This window comes from Cynocephalus volans, chromosome 4 (genome assembly GCF_027409185.1).
Source record: "Cynocephalus volans isolate mCynVol1 chromosome 4, mCynVol1.pri, whole genome shotgun sequence".
NCBI lineage: Eukaryota > Metazoa > Chordata > Mammalia > Dermoptera > Cynocephalidae > Cynocephalus > Cynocephalus volans.
In genome coordinates this window covers 164626615-164640138 of record NC_084463.1, presented here as the reverse complement: position 1 = coordinate 164640138, position 13524 = coordinate 164626615, and the positions used below count along the sequence as shown (strand labels likewise).

General features: G+C 54.5%; 1 protein-coding gene across 6 annotated transcripts in view; it reads right to left on the bottom strand.

The window, feature by feature from the left end:
* The window catches only part of ANO1 (anoctamin 1), a 90659-nt gene that overhangs the window by 33916 nt on the left and 43219 nt on the right, over positions 1-13524 (bottom strand). For all 6 annotated transcript variants that reach the window (XM_063093351.1, XM_063093348.1, XM_063093347.1 and 3 more), the window contains one exon: positions 12603-12763. In XM_063093351.1, the coding sequence (XP_062949421.1) occupies positions 12603-12763 (161 nt within the window). The remainder of the gene's footprint in view (positions 1-12602; positions 12764-13524) is intronic.

The window sequence follows — 13524 nt, the reverse complement described above, 5'->3', positions numbered from 1 at the left end:
AGAGAAAGAAAAAACTGCTCCGACTATTTCGTGCTCTGGCCACTTTAAGGCTAAAGCTGGTGAGCGCACGGAGCAGGAGCCGGCAGAAGGAGCCAGCAGAAGCCGCAGCTGTGCCCTTCGGATGGAGTTGCTTGGACGTGGCAGGGGAGAAGAGGGCCTTGGTGGCCCCCAGGCCAGCAGGACCACTAACAGGGTTCCTGTGGACCCACACAGGAGCGAGGGGCCACAACAACTGAAGAAATGGAGCCACTTAGAGGCCAGAGAGTCATTGCAAGGGTCTGGAGCAGGGCCTATCCCATGGGAAGTGTTTGCAGCCCGGGCAGTGGGGGAAATGGGCCCACCGGGGGAACAGTGCGGCACAGCAAGGACAGCTGACCAGCACCCCAATCAGTGAAGAACAACTCAGAGGAGACTGGTCAGGAACATAGAATTGTGTGGGGTGCAGTTTGATGAAAAGGCTCAGGCCCAGATCAGAGTTTCTACACAACCCAGGTGCACTGGGTCTCTGGAGAGCCAGAAGTACCTATAAGGTCAACTATTAAACCCTGAGCTGCACAAAAAGCCTTCCCTAGGGAATCAGCAGCAAAGCAGCAATTTTTCTTCTCCCTATATAAAGATGACCAGTAAGGGGATCTTAACCCTTGACTTGGTGGTGTCAGCACCACGCTCAGCCAGTGAGCGAACTGGCCATCCCTATACAGGGATCTGAACCCGTGGCCTTGATGTTATTTATCAGCACCACACTCTCCCAAGTGAGCCATGGGCCGGCCCCAAAGCAGCAATTTAGCTACACCACACGGCTCAAGTCCTGGTCCCCACAGGAAGTTCCCCAATTTTAGAAGTAAGCAGAGGACAAAAAATTTGTTCTGGCCCAGGCATACCACCAGCACCTCAGGACCTACCCGGGGATCTGAGGTTTGGATCGGGGACCAGAACCCCTCCCACAACCAGGCACACAACCAGTGCCTCAGGGCCTGCCTGGGGACCCAAGGTATGGATCTGGGGACTGGACACCCCCCCAACCAGGTGCACTGCCAGTGCTAACGAGAATGCCAAAAACATCACCTCCATGTGGGTGGCCCACCACAGCCACCGCAATAACCATGGCTGCCAAAAAAGTGGCTAGATGCCATAGCCACCATGCAGATGGCCCACCAGCCACTGGAGTGCATTGACAGGAGAGTCACCAGCAGAGACCAAAGAAAAGAAGAGGACATTTCTCTCCACAAAGCCCATTCCAGAGTGACAGAAGAAGCATCTGCTCTACAGTAATATTGGGGGACCTGAACACACCTCTCAGCATTGGACAGATCATCTAGGCAACAAATCAACAGAGGAACCGTTACCCTTTCAGAAGGAGAGAAGAAATCTAGGGTAATTAGAGTGGAGAGAGGGGAGCGGGAGGGAGATAGGGAGAGATTGGACAAGGGGCATGAAGAATAAGTATGATTTGTAACAATATATATGCTAGTAATATTGATTTGATCAACATATGTCAACGTTGAACCCCCAAAATATGTATAATCAATGACAACTCAATAAAAATTAAAAAAAAGAGAGAGAAATAATAATCGTAGTCATAATCAATCTGATTACTAGAGCAGCAGAGCATGTCATTTTATAGATGAGGAAACAGAAGCTCAGAGAGGTTAAGTGACTTGCCCAAGGTCACAGAGCCAGGCAGCTGTACTGAACCCAGGCATTCTTGCTCTGGAATTTGTACTGTTAGTGTCTTAAGATAGATACAAGAACTCGCTCCCGGAGGTGTCTGGAGCCGAGAACGCAGCCTAGTGGCTGGAAGGGGTGGGTAGATGATACATAGACACAGCTTGCTTGGCTAAGCCATGTTTAAAAAATAAAGACATTTGGTATGAAATTGTGAATTTCCCAATTCTCCTTTAAAAATCAGAAGCATTGGTACCAAGAGGCTGGAGCTGAGCAATGACTATCTCTTTGTCAAAATTTGGGCATAGTTTCTCCCACTTGGCCACAGACCCCACCATGCCCTATGGCCTGGACTGTGTGGCACTGAGTTTGCCACACCTACTTTGGAGCAAAGGGGTGGATCTGTGGAGTTCAGGCGTGGCTGGCAGGAAGGGAGATGTGAAGGCTCGTGCTGAGCCCAGGGGGCCGTCCTCAGAGTTGGCATCATGAGCGGTGTGAGAAACCTCCTCCTCCTGGGCTAAGCAAAGGCAGGAAGAAAACCGAGTGCCATCTTTCACTAGTGCTCACGCAGCTCTGCCTCTTTACACAACTGCATGGATGGCAGCAAGTCCTGTGGACTTCTCACCCTTGCCCTTTGAGGTCCCCAATCACGGTTCTCCTTGCCAATGTGCCAATAACATCACACCGTTACATAACACCTAAGTGGTATCAGTGCCAGACGTGGCGCCTTCCCACGCCTGACCCCCTTTGATCCCAGCCCCACCCCCTCAGTGCCAGGATAACACACTCCATTTTACAGACAAATAAACCAAGGTTCTGAGGAAGTCAGGTGACCCATTAATAAAGTGTAGACACCTGGACCGAAGTCTTCCAATGCCAAGATCGGCCAGGGTCAGCCTACCCACATGAGGATGAGGTATAGAAAGAAGAAATAAACTGGACCTCAGCAGATTTACAAGATGGCTAAAGAGACAGCCCAGAACCAAAACATAGACAGTGAGACAGTCCAGGCCAGGGCGGAAACAGGTGGTTGAGCTATAATCTTTCTTTAAACATTTGTTATAATGACGTAATGTTATACAAACACATTCTTGTAGAGGAGCCCGGAGGCAGCAGGTGAGTGAAAGCCTCTGGATTTACTCTGGATCAAATGCAGGTGTGAGCTTGGGCACGGGACCTCATCTCTGCCAGCCTCAGTCTCCCTATCTGTAAAATGGGCTTGTCAATAGTGCCTGCCTGAGTGGGCCTACTGGGGGGTCCTCATGAGTCAACCCCCCAGTGGTGCTCCAGGCAGGGCCTGCATGTTGGTAAGGGCTGAACAGAGGACTGTTCTGACCACCTGGCTCATGTGTAAACGTCTCCACCCTGTCTTGCTAAGAAGCTAATTACCGAACAAAAGGCCATATTTTGTATAGTTCCATTTATATGAGATATTCAGAAAATTTATAGGTAAATCCATAGAGACAGAAAACAGATTGGTGATTTCCAAGGGCTGGGGTTGTGCGGTGGGGCTGACTGCTTAATAGGGACGGGGTTTCCTTTTGGGGTCATGAAAATGTTCTGGAGCTAGACAGGGGTGGTGGTGGTTGTACATTGTGGTGAGTGTACTAAATGCCACTGAACTGTACACGTAAAATGGCTAATTGTATGTTAGTGAATTTCACCGCAATTTAAAAAAAAACTAATCATAGAACAATGGATATAGATTCCCCTTATGTGAAAATGTTCACCTATGAAGTCCTGGAGGACATCCTCTGCAGAGCAAATGGGCTGGAAGGACACAGATGCGGGTTATCTGCTGTATTGAAATCCCCCCAGGGAGCTTGGAAAAATGCAGATTCTTGGGCATCGTGCCTGACCTGCCCAGGGAGACTCTCCATTCTGAACGAGCTCTGCAGGGTGCCCTTGTGCCCACAGGTGTCTGGAAGTCCTGACCTGCCTGCCATCTGTCCTCTGTTCCCTCCATCCACCCCTGTCCATCAGAGTAGCTGATGCCCACTGTAGGCCTTTTTTGGCTCTGCTCCCAGGCTGCATTCCCCTGCCTCCCTTGGGCCTTGTCTCGACCTATTTGAATTGTCTTTACTGCCCAGGCCTAATTCCAGCTTTCCTTAATTCCGAGGTACCTGGCTTCTGACTGCACTTTTTGAGCCCTCTCTCCCCTGACACGCTGTTGCCAAAGCCCTAGCGCAACCTCAGATGCTTCATGAGATGTTCCTGTGTTCAGTCTTCCACCTGTCTTTTGAGCAAGTTGCAATGTGAGTCTGCAGCTGCCCAGTGAGGCCCATGGTCCTTGTGGGTGGGGGTACATTTTCCAAACCTTAGCCACCCAGTCCTGAGCCCAATGGACCTAGGATGCAGGTAGGGCTCAGTCCCTATGTGATCGTCACAGCAGGGCTGGCATCCTGCTTTGGATTATGTGTGTGTGGGGTCCTATTCATTCCCCTCCTTAAAATATGAACCTCTGCCATGGACTGAAACATGTCCTCTCCAAATTCAGTGTTGAACCCTTTAACCCCCAGTGTGATGGTAACTGGAGGTCAGGGTGGGGCCACCATGACGGGATTAGTGCCCTTGTAAGAAGAGACTCCCGAGAGCTGGCTCTCTGTCTCCCTCTTTCCCCTGCATGTGAGGACATAGCAAGATGGCTATCAGAAAGCCAGGAAGTTAAATTAATCACTGGCACCTTAATCTTGGACCTCTCATCTTCCCGAACTATGAGAAATAAATGTCTGTTGTTTAAGCCACCCAGTCTGTGGCATTTTTTTTTTACAGCAGCCCGAGCTAAGACAGCACATAATGCTATATATTGTATATAACTGTCTTGTGTATTAGTTTCTTGTTCTGACTTGCTATAGATTGAATGTTTGTGTCCCCCCACCAAGTGCCCATGTTGAGATCCTAAACCCCAAGGTGATGGTGTTAGGAGGTGGGAGGGGATCAGGTCATGAGGGTAGCACGTCAAGAATGTGATTAGTGCCCCTGTAAAGAGACCTCAGAGAGCTCCCGCATCTCTGCCACCATGTGAGGACCTAGTGAGAAGACACCGTCTATGAACCAGGAAGCAGGGCCTCACCAGACACTGACTCTGCTAGGGCCATGACTCCAGGCTTCCCAGCCCCCAGACTGTGAGAAATAAGTATCTGCTGTTGCGGCCAGTCTGTGCTGTGTGGTTACCACAGCCGGCGCCCCTGAGAATGGAGATCACCCTGGTGATCACAGTGGTGTCCCCTGGGCGCCGCGGGGGCAGAGAAGAGCTCTCCCCAGCTTAGCTCATGGCACAGTTGGGCAGGGCCTAAAGGTCACCCACCCCTCACTGTCATGCTGAGTCACCAGGCACCCCACCTGCCTGTGCCCTGGACAAGCCAGCTCAGGAGCAGCCACGGCCTTTCCATTCCAGCACACCATCGTAATTGAACCCTCCCTGCATCCCCACCTCTCGGAGTGACTCAGGCCTGTCGGCACCCTTCAAAGTCTCAGGCACAGCCCCTGGGGCGGGGTTTCAGTAGCAATTCTGACATTTCATTGAAGTTCAGGCCATCTTTCTCCAGCTTCTTGCAGCCAGGGTCAAATAAACTCCTTTGTTCCGTGTGGAACTGACAAGCAGTTAAAACCCCATTATTATGCTATAATTTCAGAAAATTGATCCTACCAAATGGCTAAATGGGGCTCAAAGTCACTTAATGTGACATCTTATTTGAGGCTTTGAAATGTCAGAAATCCCAGGCAGCAGCAAGCTGAAGTCTCTGGGCCCAGCATGTCAGCTCCAGGAAAGCCGGAGCCCACAGGGGATGGAAGCTAAGATTAAAACAGCGGGTTGCAGGTGATTCATCAGCGGTGAATACTGAGCCCCGCTCCCTGGCGGGCGGGCGGGCGGGGACAGCCAGGCTCCCGGCTGCCAGGCAGGAACAGGTTTGAGGCTACTCTCTGCAATTGTGCAAGTAGAAATGTGAACAGCTGGAGGACAGAAAAAGAAAGGACACAATGGGAGAACAAACACCAGTGGGAAAATAATCCCTTAGAGGATAATGAACAAATAATTGAATAAGAGATTTAAAAAAAAAAACCACAACAAGAGATCTCTGCTAATTGCACTTGACAGCTTGTGTGAAAAGGGCCCCGGGGACAGGGGCTTTGTCTTTTCTGCTCTGCCTGCTTCCCGCAGGTCTGCGGGCAGAGGGGCAGGAGGGCTCCAGTACCTCGGGCAGGTTCTCTCCCGTTGCTTGGTCTTGATTTATAATAAGCTGCTTTTCTCTAAAGTTAGTGCTTCATGGGAACGGGTTGGCTTTGTCATGATTTCCCCCTCTCCAAAATAGGAGTGCGTAGAGTGAACTTGAACTTGGTTCTCTAGTGACAGACGGGACACATTTGTCTCCCATAGTGGATGTGGAGCTGGGAAAAACAGCAGGAGCGGCAGGCTGAGTCACCAGGCTCAGATTTGCACCTCCCTCTGCCCCCTAGTCTCAGGGGAGAATGGGGCTATCTGCTTTTCTCCGCGAGGCGGGGCTGCTAGCAAGGGCTGGCTGACATCTCTGAGGGCACAAATCAATAGGTGCTGGATAAGAGCTGCTGGCTGAGCAAGCCGGCCTCAGCAAGACGGTGCACAGGGTTTAATGAATTTAATCACGTCCCTGTGTGTCCTGTGTAGCTGAGCAGTGTTGCTGCCCACGTGCCCCTCACTACTGGCTCAGGGTAAATTTCTGCTCCCCCAAGAGGGCACAGAATAGAGGCTTGGAGGACTTTTGGGTGGAGGGTGTGACCGGGGCACTCACTTCGACCTCAGAGGCAGATGGGCCAGAATGCAAACTGGTGATGTCTGATAAGAATCTGTTAGCTGTGTGATCTTGAGGAAGTCACTTAGCTCCTCTGTCCTTCAGTGTCCTCATCAGAGAAGATAACAGAACCTCCCTCTAGGGCTGTTGTGGGGATGCCTGAGACAGCCTGTGCAGAAATCTTAGCTCAGGATACACAGTCCTCAGTGCAGGTTCTGAAGGGGAAGGAGGCATATTTTCATGGGGATAGACAGGGAAACTACTCCAGGTGAGAGAATACATTAGAGGCAATCCAGTCAGGAACAAGCGAGCCATGTGTTAAGCACATGTGTTAGCCAGAGCTCGTAAGTAATGCACGCAGAGAAACGAGAGCCTGGTGGTCAAGGATTTGGGGCTCAGGAACCAGAATCTTGGGGTTCAAGTGTTGCCTTTGCCTCTTATTAGCTGGTGTAACCTTGGGAAAGTTGCCTTAACTTATCCAACTGCCAAATGGGGCAACAGAGCTGCTCACCTATACAGTCTTTGGGGGAGCTAATGAGTCACTATGCGTAAGATGGTTCCAGCAGTTCCGGGTACACAGCAGGGCTCAACTAACTTAAGCGTTATTCTTTTCTGAAGTTGAGGAAGTCACACAACTGACAGAGGCTCCCTAGTAAAAGGTGAGAGGTTGGATTTGAGCCCCCATCTCCTAGGGCCAGGCTGTGCTTTCACGTTTGCAGAAGGCACGTGCTCACCTGTAACAGCCAGTAGACGTAACGACTAGCCCCAGGCACACGCTGGGCGCAGCCCTAAGAACTTCACATGTCGCGACTCATCCGATGTTCCCAACAACCCTGCGAGGTGGGTACTATCATAGTCTCCATTTTATAAGTGGGGAGCCTGGGACCCAGAAAGCAGAAGCAACTTCACTGAGGTCACAGGCTGGCAGGTGACAGAGCTGGAATCTGAACATGGGCAGAGCCCAGGAGCCACGCTGTTAACTGTGCAACCTTACCTAACCATCCTGCTATGCAGTCGCCAATCCAGCTGCTACCCAGTTGGAGCAAACCAGCAAACCGGCAGCCATGCAAGTCATGCCCCACTGTGGGTGAATCTTCCCAGCTTGGGGCAGGGGAATCAGAAACTGGCTGCCCACCTAGGAGGGTTCCATCCTCAAAGCTTCCTGGGCCAAGATCAGAGAGGCAGAGGCAGGGAGGGACCTGGCTGGTTTGGAGGTCTCCAGGAAGTCCAGGGAGGCTGGCACTGAGGAGTACAGGACAGTGGTGGGGGAGGGTGTCCGGGAGATGGTTCCCGATGGACGCAGTGTCCAGAGAGGCAGGAAGGGACAGGCTGTCGGGGAGCACAGGCTCCAGGAAATGTGCATGTAGTTCCTGACCCTGCCAGCAGAACCTCACTTTCCTCATCTGTGAAATGGGTCAACTTATCGGCTGTGGGGACACAGTGGGGTAAAGGACGAGGGACATCCCATCCTGTGTCCAACACATATACTTCAGCTTAGTGACTGACAACTATTGATTCTACATTTATAATAAGACTGATCCCAAAATCAACAACCCAAGCTAGGGAATGAGGCTGGAATCCTCCCATAAGCCATATGACCAGGGACCATGCACAGACATCACCTCTCAGGCTCCTGCGACCTCAGCTAGAGTGCTTCCCGCACGGGGCGCTCACGGCCTCCCTCGGCGGCCCAGCCTGGCCATGCACAGCGCTCCCCGTGGGAAATCGCTGACCTGTGCTGAGCTGGGGACCTATGACCCTCGCTCTCGGCCTTGTCTGGAACACCGATGCCTTTGCCTACACAGATAGGTGACTGCATTCACTGAGAGCCTGTGCTTATTTGTGCACGTGTCTGTCCCTGGCTCTGACCGGAATCCCTGGAACGCAACACCTGCCTCCCTCACCCTGCTCTGCCCAGACCCTGTGGGTCAGATTCTGGCACGCAGTCGTCCTGGCTGGCCGTCCCTCACATGTCTGGAGGCAGCGTCCATGCGGGTGTGGATGCCGGATCATAGGCACCGCGATGTCTGCCCAGAAGCCCCTTCTCAGCAGAGGAACTCCTATCTTCTCCCCCAAATCCCACATAGAAGCCCCAAATGGAAAATTGGCAAAAGGACTGATATCAGTTTGTCAGGGTGGGGACTAGGGCTTGGCAAGCACGACACCACACTGAAGATTTTGTGACACTCGCTCTCCAGGTCAGGCGAGTGTGGGGTGGGGGCCGCCTTCAATGCTGTACCCAGCGCCTCCCTCCCCTCGCCCTTGTCCTGGCTTAAATATCTAGTCTTGTGGGGAACCCAGCAGAGGCCTGTGGGACCCACTTTGAGAACTACAGGGTGACTATTGGTTTTTAAACCTTCAGGCCTAGACACTTTGCTCAGGAAGTGGGACGGACAGACCCAGAGCTGCTGCCACTCAGAATCAGGGCCAGGCCAGAGCCCCCAGCAGGAGCTCCACGGGAGCTGGCATGGGACAGCCAGTGCTGGGTACTCTCTTTTATCAGAGGGTCCACAGGCCTGGGGGTGGGGGGCTCAGGGCTGCTGCCGAGCCCAATGGGCGGGGCACTAGACTCTGCTAGGTCACTCGCCCAACCATCCGGGCATTGGCTCATCTGCTCTTCTCAGATGCAGGACAGCCTGTGTCCTCCCAGGGGGGCCTGCACAGGCAGGAACTCTGAGCAAAAGGGCCAGGGTGGGAGGCGTGTTCTGTAGGTGCAGGGCTTCCATGGGTGACCGGGAAGGCACAGGGGGTGACGTGCTAGGACGTAAAGGAAGGAACTTGCAATGGCAGTGATGGCAGCCTGGGTCTCTGTATTCCCCACTGAGCTCCCTGCCTTCCTGACCTCCCCCAGAGCGAGCAAGGTGGCGGCCTTGCTGTCGGATTCGGAGGAAGGGACCACCAAGTGCTTGTGGCAGGAGGGTGGCCCAGCCCCACGCCCGGAGATCACTGTGGCACGCATGGAGAGTCCCACGAAGTGGATGGGTTTGGGGGTTGCTTTGGAGGAGGCATCAGCTGGGGGGCCTGGGACGGCCACCGCCTCCCACATACTGAGGCAATGCCACGCGGGCGGAGCTCGGGGTGGTGGGGGATCTGAAGTCTGGCTTCTCCAGGGCCCTTAAAGAACTTTGCTGGTGGTTGGGACGTGGGGGCTGTCATCTGTACCTCTCGTACTTCAGACGAAATCAGCTCTGTGTACCTTGCGGGAATGACACTGAGCTAAAACAACATGCCGGAGTCCTTTGAGACCAAACGTCTCTTCTCCACCGGAGGCCCTTTACTGGGAGAAGTGGTTACCAGGAGTCGGGGCTGGATTCCTCCCAGAGCCTTACGCAGGGAAAGAGGGAAGTGATGGGGTGAAATTGGGGACCCCCCAGGGCCAGGGTGACATGATGAGGCTCCCAAGTGCTTCTCTTGTGCTTTCTGATAAGCCCCCTTCCGCTGCCCCCTCGGGACAAGCCGGGTTCTTGCCACTGTCTATGAGGCATGTGGTGGGCCAGGGCATCCATCACAGAGCTCATGTGGGTCTCCAGTGAAAGCCCCAGTTGTGGCCCCTAATTGGAGCTGGGTCACCACCCCTCCCTTAATCACCGCCCCAGGTTCCTCTGACATTTGTCATCTCTGGCTCCAGGAGAAGACAGGAAAACGTCTTTGACACAGCAGCTGGCTGCACTGGGCATTAGGGAAGGTCCTTACTGGCCTCCCTGGGATCCTTTGTCCCCTTCCCACCTGTTTCCTGCACCCAGTTGGTGGCTTCAGCAGGCCCTGTACTCCAGCCCAGGGCCTTTGCATGTGCTGTTCCCTCTTGGATCCTAGGTTGTAAACTTTTAAAGGCAGCAGATACATCAGTTTTTGCTTCCCACGGTTTCCCTGTGCCCAGCGTTATGCCAGACACACGGCAGCACTCAGTAAATACTGGCCGAGTGCCTCCGCCATGCCAGTCACTGCATGGGCACCTTCACATACATTTTATTTAGTTCTCATGACACTCCCACATGGTAAAACAGCAGCAACCACTTACTAAGTCAGCGATGTGCTGAGCACTGGCTGAGACTTTGTGCCCCTCATCTCTAATACTCACGACAAGCCCATTTTACAGATGAGGACACTGAGGTTTAGAGCCATAGGTGGAAGGGGCAGAGGTGAGTGAAGCCCTAGGGGGTGTATAAATGTGCACTGGGCAACACGGCTGACCACGAAAGGTGGCACTGAACGACCCGCTGGTGGCTCAGGCACCACAGGGTCTCATTCATTCACGAGCTGCCCTATGGACCACTGCTGGGTGCACTTGTGAGAACTAGGCCCTTCCAACCAACTGTGGGGGTTTAGGGGCTCCCATGTGGTGCCCAGGGCATGAGGTCTCTGCAGAGGGGGCTCCAGCAAGGACCAGAAGCTGCTCTCTGAGATTCGAGGGCGAGGGTGGGATGGGGCGGGGGAGTAGCCTTCCACACCACGTCTAAGGGGAGAAGCTGGCCGCCTCCATCTCCACTTCCAGCAAGGGCAGAGATGAGATCGAGCGGCCATCAGATGCAGCAGGAACTGGAGCGGGAGGCGAGGGGATGGCCCAGGCTTTCTCTCCCTTCGCCTCACCTGATACATCTCTCCGCTCCTCTGCACACACCCACCTCCAGATCACACAGGGTCAGCCAAACCGGGAGCCCCCGGTCCAGGGCCTGGGCCAAGCTGCTACAATAACCCAGCGTCCTCAGCAAACACCGTCGGAGGGAAAGCCAGCTGTGTATGGAGCCCGTGAAGCGTGGAGGGGCTGCTGGGCTGTGCAGGGGCGATCCACCCCGACCTACTCGGTGACCTGCCTCTGCCTCGTTGTGCAGACCTCCCCTGAGCTTCCGGCCTCCTCTGAGCAGCCGCCCCTCGGTCAAGAGGAGAAATCAAAGGGCTCCGACTTCAAGGTGCCCTCTGCCCAGGATCTGGCACGTCTTTGGCAATGCAGTCCACTTAGCAACGGGGCGCTCGCACTGAATTCTGCGTCTGACCTTTGCGGATCTAAACCACACTGGCAGGTGAGGGCCGCAGAGCCACATGTCACCGGGCCAGGGGCAGCCTCCGTCCTCATCAGTGGAACGACCGGCTTTTCAGTCCACCATTGCCATTGCCCCTTGCAAGGCACAGAGCCTGGGGGGCTGTTTCCAGGCTGCTCTGTTTCTACACCTGGTCCCTCTGCCACAAATGCGTCTCCCCTCCCCCATCTCCAGAACTCAGCTTGAAGGTCCCGCACCCCTTCTGGGAAGCCCCTCCTGACTTCCCTCCCTCGAGGGGTCCTGACCCTTCCCTCCTATGTCTGGCCCCACCCTACTAGATGGGAGGCCACACTAGGCAAGGCCTGGTGCGGTGGCGGTCCAGGGGACACCTCAGCACAGGGCTGTCCACTGCATAGATCCTGAATCCCCACCTGGCAAACGCTGTAACACAGGGCTGCGGAGGAGGGGCTGCCTCCACACGTCTGCAGAAACGCATTCAGCCACCACCGACCAACCTCCCACGCTCCCTAGCTGAAGGTGGGTGCGAGGTAGGACTGGGATTAAGGAATCTTCCTGGAGGAGCTGTTTGCCTTGTACTTTGGGTGGCAGCGGAGTCCAGTGGTTAATGGCACAGGCTTTGGAATTATAGGTTTCAGTCCCACCTTGGCCACTCAGTAGCTGAGTGACCCCAGGCAACTCACATTGACTCTCTCTGGGCCTTAGCTTCCTTAACTGTACAATGGGCACAGGAAGCCTGAGGGAGCTGTAAAGGATCTGATGAGAGATGGTGCCCCAGGGCCTGGCCCAGACCAGCTGGCCCTATGGAGAGTGGCCTTTACCAGCAACATCAGGGAAGGACACAGAGCTCTCGGCTGTCCCTGTCTTAAATCAGCTGCTCCTCCTGGGCAGATGAACCCTGGCCCCAGGATTTCTAAGAGCAAAGCAACCCTCTTGGATTTTCCTAAGGGGCTCTGTCTGGGTTAGAATAAGGCCTCTGCATCTCTTGAGGCAGCACAGGCCCTGGCAACCTGCAGACAAACTGGGAGGTTATTTCCCCTGATGTCCCCTGCCCCCAGGTTTGTTGCTGGCAAATCCTGCCCGTGGACAATGTCAAGAAAGACAGAAGGACGTGTAGGAGACCACCCAGAGTCACCGCTGTTCCAAGCACCCAGCGCGCCAGAGCTCCGCTTACCCCAGAGGGCCATGAAGATGGAGAAGAAGACGGTGGCAGGGTTGTCGAAGAGGTGGCTGGCCCGGGCAGTGGCGCAGGCCGAGCTCATCTTCCAGTAGCTGCAGGTCTTGTCGCAGAGGGGACACATGGTGATGTTGTGTCTCTGGTCGCACATTTCCATGCTGGAAGACAGGGAGCAGCCCTTGAGTCCCTGGACACGTGGACAGAAGTCCTCCTGGGGGCCACATCGGGGTGGGAGAAAGTGCTGGTCCCCCAGGTCCCCACCGGGGTGGACATTGACAAGGCGTGTTGGCCAGCTTCAGTCAGCCACGCCCTGTCCCTCCTCGACATCCAGGACTGGCCCACGGGCATGTGACATGTGCTGCCACAGTGGCGCAGGGCTCAGGAGGGACCTGTGCTTGCTTTAATCCTCTGCTGTCACTGTCTTAAAATTCGTAATAATTTTTGAACATGGGCCCTGCAACTTCTGTAGCCAGCTCTGGATGTGGGCCCGTCCAGCCTTACTTTGCGGCAGGAGAGGGGCATGAGGGTGATCCCCTCTGGCGGGTATGCTGGGCAGCAGCAACGCAGCCTGTGCTCAAGCCACTTCTAGGAGAAGCCGAGGGTCCTGGCCAGCCTCCCCCTAACCCCCCAGGTGCTGGCTAGGCTCGTGCTGACAGTGCCTGCCGTCCAGGTCCTTACATTATAAGGCCCTGCGGAATGGAAAGAGGACTAGGCAAAAGCCACAAGAACGCCACGCCCTTCCTGAGTCCTTGCTAGGGGCCAGGGGCTGTGCTGAGGGCAGATGGTGCAGCGTCTCCATCCAACCACATGGGGCAGCTGCCCTGGGCACGGCCTGGATGTCAAGCCATGAGCAACACTGGTGCTTGGGACACATGGGAAGGGCAGTCCCCAGACTCTTGTCTGGGAGGCCGAGGCTGGG